Genomic DNA, 8063 nt, shown 5'->3' with positions numbered 1-8063 from the left:
GGGATTAGATAGGGCGGGAGGGAAAATGGTGGTGCAGGGGGGGGGGGGACAGAGGCAGGCTGAAGAGTGGTAGCTTATTATGGCAGATGATGGTGGCAGAGAGAGATGACAAACAGTGGAATATGGAGCATTGGGAGCTAGAGGATAGAAGGAGCTGGTTGACGAAGAAAGATAGGGACCAAAGCATGAGTCATTTCCCCAGAGAGAGAGAAGCAGCAGATAATAGATTTGGGTGAGGAGGCATAACATTAGCTGATTAAGATCTATGGGTCAAACTTTTTTTTGCCATAGTTCTCTTTAGCGTCACAGGAGGATATTTACTAATGTCCACCTGTGAACCAAAACTCAGCATATAGCGGGCTACTGCCCGTTATATGCTGACAGCGCAGAGCTGCTAATGTCAGGATCCACCCTGCTGTTTTGACAACTGGCTCTGCTTCTCTAGAGAGAGCCAGCTGTGCCTGTCCGTTCCTCCAGTCAGTGCTAGATACTGGGAGGGGGAATCCCTGCAGGGAGATGATCATGAACTGAGCGATTGGCGGTATGTTACCGCTCAGTTCCTGATCAATAGCGCCTACGTGTGACAGCTTCAGTTTCACACATCAGCTCTAATTATGGATGACTGTAATTCACCCACCCCATAGTTCCCCTTTTAAGGACAGAAGGTGTTGGGAGAGAGAAGATGATCATGAACTGGGGTAAAAATTACATCCAGAAATGTCAACTTCCTGGAGTTCTTTAAAGCCTTGTTCACACCAAATGCAGAGCAGATCCGGTCAGGTTTCTGCACACGCACGCTAGTCTTTTAGATGCGTTTTTGGCTAAAAAATTATTTATTTTTTACGTTTAAAATGGGCTTTCAGTGCGTTCCAGGCATTTGCATGCATTTTTGATGCGTTTGTAGATCCAGAGCAGGTAAAATAGGACCTGCTTCAGTTTTTTCACCTGCGCTGGACCTGCTCTGGAACTGCACGCTGCGATGTGAACTGGAGCAAAAAATACCATTGGAATACATTGGACGCAGTTTTGATCCAGTGCAGTTATTTAACTGAAGATAGTAGATATTGGTCTCTTTGGTTACCAGAAGAGATAACGGTTTTAAATCAAGTGGTCCACCACTTGTGGAAATCTTTCAAGGCAGTATTTTCCCAAAGGTAACGTGTCAGAATTGTTTGGTGCCACCGCTGAGGCAGCTATTGCCTGTTGTCTAGAGCAGAGCATACTTCGGCATCATTATGTCTATGGTCGTGCCTACCACAGATCTACCTCTGTTTCTGAGCGTTCACCTTATTTACTAAACTAAGTGAACGTTTACTTTCCAAAGCACATAGCCTCTACTACTTTCATTGAAAAATCTTTAGGGTTGATTTACTAGTCAGTACATTGTTTCCAGAATGTCTTTCTGGATCCTCGTCTCAAACTAATGTTTAACTTGTTTTGTTCTTTTTGTTTTCTCATTTGCAGTGCGAAACAAAATTGTCTTTCTGATCACTCTTTTTTTTTCAAGACGAGTGTTCCCAGGAGCTTACTGCTCCTTTTTTTCTTTTTTTTTTTATACATTCAGTTCAGCTAAACATGTATGCTTAGGTGACCTGAGCATGTATGTCAATAGTATACAGCCAGCTAATACATATTTTTTTTTTCTCTTGGCATTGCATTCACCACCATCTTATTTTATGGACAATTTAGGACCTCATTTGTCACCGGTTTTTTTGTCCAGTGAATCTGTGTTTATTTTAGACACGCACTTAGCCACTGGATATAGTTGATTGCTTTGTCTACTGGTTTTGGAGATCCTCCCTCAACCTCAGTCTATGGAATTGCTGTCATCAGGTGGAAATCTTGTCAATGGGGACATACATGGACTAAAACCTGACTGCTCCCGAGGTATTGCAAGATATTTGGCAGGCTACCTCGAAGTGTTCACAAAATGTTTTTCTATTGGAAACTCCACGTTTTATACAGATGATACTCCGGTGAGATAAGCAAGTTTCCTACCTATTTATACTTCCACTTGCTTCTGAGGTTGCCCCTCTGGGCACTATGGTGGTCTTTTCCCGTCGCCACTAGACATTTGGTGTATGTGTACAACCTCTTAGGGACTCTTCTTTACACCCCTTTGCCCCCATGAGGCATTACTGAGCCCATGGACTCCTTGTTACTTACTGAACGGAAGCTTGTTCAACACATTTTTATGCCTACTAAACTAACCATAGTAAGGTCATGGAAGACTCCAAACTTGAGCTATGCAGCAGTTAAAAATAGGCTGCTGGGGATATTGCTTATTCCTTTTTCCTTTCTTTCTCCTTTCACTTGTCAGTTGTTGCTTTTTAGTCCTTATTCTATATATTATGTAACCTTGGTTTTATTTACCTTACCATGGACCCCCTCTAGGGGGTTAGATCGAACCTTTACTTTTGTTCTTGGATCCGTATCACTTCCACTCTCTCTTCCCATGGATCTTGGTTCATGCTTTTATTGCTGTTATTTTGATGTGATTTTAAACAGTCATTCCTTTGCACTCCCTATGCTTCTTCTATTGTATGATCCTGTTCTGTATGGTTTGTTATAGTTTTCTCTTTTCTAAATAAACCTTTTGTGACATAAAAAACCTAGTTCAATAAAGGAAAAAAGATGGTGTTGGACCTTTTTAAGGCCTCATTCACACACAACTCAAGCAAAATTGTATATTGCGTATATACGAGCGTCTATGCGCGTATATATGTGCGTATATGCGTGCACTATTCGCATTCCCAGAATACATCATTCCTAATGGAAATTTTAATTAACTGTACGTGCAAACATGCGTATGCATGTGAAATACGCTGCCTGGACGCATCTCGGTTCCATTCTGTTTTTGCGCATTTTTACGCTGCGCAAATATACGGCTCCATACGCGGCTATGTGTATGGAGCCATTTATTTGCATATGGTACAATACGCACGTATATGCGCGATAGTGTGGATGAGGCCTAAGAGTTTATCTTGTATAAGTGCTGGGAGCTGAACAGACTGTATATGATTGATGTACACTGATTATGTTATATTTATGGATGTCTTTCCTTGCAGGTAAGGGAGGTAAAAACAGAAGGCGTGGTAAGAATGAAAATGAATCTGAAAAGAGAGAACTGGTGTTCAAAGAAGATGGACAAGGTAAAGACCATTTGGTATCTTTTTTAAATGAACTAGTGCCTAATACCTGTTCTCTACAGTGTTCTTTGCCTAAAGTCTGAAACTTGCTGCTGTCAAGAAATACCTTTTAGATCACAACAGGCGTACTTCGGAATTTTTAATGGTTTGAAATGCTGATTTTATCACTCTAATATAAACACGTGTTAGTTGGCTATTGCAGCAAGCAAAGGTTTCATTTCATGGATGTTTGTTCCCCCAACTTATGGAACTGAAGTTTATGGATATACAAGAACCTCTAGCAGAGGATCAGAGGCAATTTCAAATGGTTCTTTATTATAATTACATTTAAGTGACAATGTCAGCAATTTTTCTTAAGTTCTCATATTGCTCCTGTGATGAAGTATGTAAATACCTAAATATCTTGCCACCTACTCTGCTTGATGCTGCTCTGAACAAAGAATTGCCAGCTAAAAGTCTGTTCTTTTGTCTCGTATTTTATCATTGGTTCCTCTTGCCAACCCCTTTGTTACTACAATATCCTGTAGTGACGTGGCAGTCCAAAAGAGATACCACTGAGAGCTGCGGGTACGTTAGGCATGCCCCTGGCATCACAAGACCCACACATGCACAATACTATCTCCCTTCCCTTGTCCCTTCAGCACTTGAGCTCAGTGCTGCTGCAATAGGGAGGAAGAGCACTTGTTCCTGTAATGCTGGGAACGCCTAACTCACGGTGCATCCTAGGCATGGTGAGTTGGAATGTTTCCAATGCTAGTTATTCAACCAGGCTATGGGGAAGCCGAGCTTGACCTATGAGTTTGGCATTTAAATTAAGGACCAGTCTTCTAAACTGCAGTGTTTTTAAAAGTAATTGGATCCCTTCACTGCATAGTATATTGTAAAGGAGAAGTTAGCCTACATTGGCAGTACTATGCTGTTATAAAACTGATCTTTTATTGTGTATTTTAAATAACTTGCTTTACTGCTCATTCACACCATAATGCATGCTATAACGTTTGTAACATTGACTTGCATTTCAGATGTGTTGCTCTCCATCTTTGAAGGACCCCATTTCAGTTGACTTAAATGGAAAGATGCAAGAGCGCAGTCCAGAATCCATCATTCTTGCCTATTTCCTAATCTAGAATGTAGCTGGGAATAGGCCTTAAAGGATCTTTCCTGCATTAGCAACAATGAGCAAAATTCATAACTTATCTGTTAGACAAAATAATTTGCATACTTTATAATGCTAATTTGAATATAGTTACTGTGATATGTCTTTAAAATGCATGTTCTGTATCAATATAGATCTTTTAGTGCCTGTTTTATGCAAAATGTTTGTAATTAAGTGCTTTACCTGAAATGTCTTCCTAGAATATGCTCAGGTAATCAAGATGTTGGGAAATGGTAGACTGGAAGCTATGTGTTTTGATGGAGTGAAGAGACTATGTCACATTAGAGGGAAACTGAGAAAAAAGGTAGGTGACGTTTCATATAACGCATGATTATTCATGAGCTTGTTCACCCCAAATTGTTAAATTGATTATCTGCCAGCAACCTAACAACCCCTGTGTATCTGTCAAGACAGTGCTTAGTTTTATAGGCAGCTGTGTCACATAAAGGACACATTTATATTATCAGCGCAGTACATAAAAAACAGTCATCTTTGACCTGTGGTTTTCAAAACACTAGGAGGGCCCGAGGTTATGTACTTGTATAGTGGCAGTGCTATGGGCACAGATGGGGTGACTTTTAAAGGGACCCTGTTACCAGCTTAAAATGCAGGTAAAACCGCAGAGATTGTTAATGTATCTTTTTAAAGGTTACTTGCACTTCCTTTTTCCATAAATTCGTTGTTATTCACTTTTTCAATGTGCCTGTGAACACGTAAAAAAAAAGAAATTCTCTAGTCTGTTCCACAGCTCAGCCCCCTTCCTCTGCATATTCTAGCCCTCTCCACTTATGGGAATGTCTGATTACTCTATGTAGGCTTGATTATTCCATACCTGCTGCCTGCCTATAGGGACTTTGGTCACCTCTGGCCACCAGAGCCTCACCTGCCATGAGCTGTCTAGGCTTCATGAATACCCGAGGCCTTGCCTCTTAGTCTGATCCTATACATCGCAGTAAGGCAATGTGGCCACAGCATGTCGGATTCTGTACCTGGTGCCCCCAGTTCACGTTCTACCAATGGTTTTGGAGCAGCTTAGTGCATTTTCTGACAATCCCAACGCCTGTACTCTGAAATCCTATTCTCTGATAGTCTGTTCCTTCTGCTGAGTCACCACCTTCACGTGTTACCAGGCCCTCCTTGGTGGACTGTTTTTTTTTTTTTTCCATAGTAATGCAAGATTTTATGACCCAAATTGCCCTTTACGCAATTTTCTGTCGTGGGACAAGTGGTTGCAGTTGAAGCCTAGGTTCTGAGGTACAGAGGCATCTTGCAAGGTGTATGATCATCTGACATGGAAGGCTTGAATTCAATGCACCACCATGCCCCCACCTGCCCCAGAACACAATGAGTCAGCCGGGATGCAATCCAGTACTTTCCGGCACCGAAGCGTGCAGGAACACTCTGGGGCTGGTGCAAACTAGCCCTTAATATTGTGAATTAATATAAAATTGTGCATTTTGATTTGAAAATTGACTGTAATTGACACAAACTTTTATTTCTTTGTCTCCTTGGCATGATATCAACATGCTGCTAAAATTATTGCTAAACCTCTAATATGAGATCTCCTGCTACCTATCGTAAATGAGAATTTTAAAACCAGCACATTGCTCTTTTTGCTCCAATAAAGTTGTTTTAACCCTTGGCCCTCCAGCTGTGGTGGAACTACAAATTCCATCAGGCATCTGTCTGGGAATCATGGCTGTGAGAAATTTGCAATGCCTCATGGGATTTGTAGTTCCACAACAGCTGGAGGGCCGGAGTTTGCCAACCCTTGCTCTATGGAGACTTTATTAAAGAATTTGTACTATAAGAATGCGTTTTGATTTAAAATAAAAGAAATACATTTTCTCCTTGCATTAGGTGTGGATTAACACATCAGACATTATACTGGTCGGCTTACGAGACTATCAAGTAGGTACTTTATCAAGCCCTTTGCGCAATAAAAAGAACGTATTAACTGATGTTTTCGTATATTGTAATATTGTTAATCTTTGTAAACCCCAACCATGCACTCTTTTTTTCTCTGTTGGTCTGTTAAATATACCATTAAAATGTTATGTTTGATCATTTGGGAAAAAATAATCTGTTAATCCTTGCCAGAAATCTTGTGAGCTGATAACTTGCTGTTCTGTGGGCTGACTTATCAGTAAATTATAGTTGGCGGTGCTCTCTGGACTACAAAATGTCTCCCCCAGTGTTATGGAGATGAGAGGTGTGCTGTAGTCCTAAAACACCTTGTCCTAGGGTGACACAGCTGCTCCCTCCGTAGATGCACTACAGGGTTGACACCCTTAGACATGAAGTGTTACTGGCTGGAAAACCAGGTCAAAATAAAGGCGTACCAGCCAGGGGGGGTGAATTAAAACAAAACAAATGCAGCCGCTACATATAAAAATTGTTAAACTGTGATATGGTGTTCATCTTGGGTTTAGATGCACTGCAAAATCCCACTCTGGGCTGCTGTTAATCAAATAAGTACAAATACCTTATTCCTCGCTCCTGTAGGCTTCATTCTTTCCTTGCAACCAATCCACCAAAGCCGCTTCACATTGCTGCCAAGCCGTTCACAGCTCTCTGCCGTTATCACATACAATGCAGGAGCAGCAATCCAGCATTGTACGGGAGGATGGCGAGGGCCCTCCATTTTGGGAGCATCGAGTGGAGGGGAGCACTGGCTACTTAAGGAAGGAGGAATAAGGCAAGTATTCCTTTCTCCCCTTCTCAAATGAGCATTTAGAGCCTGCAGTGCAGTTGGAACCCCACTGCATGGGTAAATGTAACTGCCCAGAGTGGGGCTTTGATACATTTCTTTTTTTTTTTTGTGGGGTTGTAATAGGTCATTCACTTGGAATAAAATATAAGCTATTCAACGTATTAATGCTGCCAGAAAACTAGCATGTTCAGGGGAGGTCTGTAACAGTGCCCTGAATTAAGTACTGGTTTCCTTGTAAAGGCTTCCTTTCCTGAGAGAGAGACTTTGAGGTGCTATTGCTTCTCCTTCTGCAAATGTGTCCTGGCTTTCCTGTTTACCCTCTTCAATAATTTGTGTCCCTTACTTTGAAACGAGCATGCCAATGGATATCTGTCCTTTCTTTTACAGATATGCATACTTGTTCCAGTTATTTGACTCCAACCTTACTGAACTCAGTCAATGTTTCTAGCCAGACGCCTAGAATCTTTAGAAGAGTTGGCAGTGGCAACCCCCATGTAACCCCCGAGGGTGCTTAAGCACATTTTTATTTTCGTATGCTTTAAATAGTTTAAAGTTCTCTTCCAGGAAGATGTAGTGCACGAGAATGCACAACTGTGAACAGGCTTTTGGCAGCTATACCAAGATTTCTTCTGGTTATGCACGAGTCCCACTCACCTGTTCCCTTCACACTGGTCACATACGGCCAATGATCTTCTGAACTAAACACCGCTTGTTTTTTTACTCTAGAACTAATATAAACGTTGTGTGCCTCCATATAGCATCTTCTGCACACTTAAACCATAAATGTATGTGCACTTAAATACCTGTTAGATTAAGGACCATGTCACTCTGGCAGTTCTGCTACTGCCAACTTCCTGATAGTAGCAGATTCATCAATGTGCAACTGCCTTTTAATGGATGTTGCTCCCTCGCTGACCGAAACATGATAGACTCTCAATCGCTAATGAGGGGGGCAATCACAGTATGCAATCCTTGCTGGTTTAGCTATCAAATGCCAGACGCCATATGGGGGTGGGGGGGGGGGGGAAAGCCCTCGGTTTGCGCA

At 41.6% G+C, this 8063-nt stretch overlaps 1 protein-coding gene across 1 annotated transcript in view; it reads left to right on the top strand.

The window, feature by feature from the left end:
* The window catches only part of EIF1AX (eukaryotic translation initiation factor 1A, X-linked), an 18756-nt gene that overhangs the window by 8505 nt on the left and 2188 nt on the right, over positions 1-8063 (top strand). Inside the window, exons 2-4 of the mRNA XM_018554841.1 lie at positions 3069-3152; positions 4506-4609; positions 6166-6216. Coding sequence (XP_018410343.1) covers positions 3069-3152; positions 4506-4609; positions 6166-6216 — 239 coding nt within the window. The remainder of the gene's footprint in view (positions 1-3068; positions 3153-4505; positions 4610-6165; positions 6217-8063) is intronic.

Source organism: Nanorana parkeri, unplaced genomic scaffold (assembly GCF_000935625.1).
Source record: "Nanorana parkeri isolate BGI_ZX_2015 unplaced genomic scaffold, ASM93562v1 scaffold175, whole genome shotgun sequence".
Taxonomy (NCBI): domain Eukaryota; kingdom Metazoa; phylum Chordata; class Amphibia; order Anura; family Dicroglossidae; genus Nanorana; species Nanorana parkeri.
This window is presented reverse-complemented; position numbering and strand designations above follow the sequence as displayed.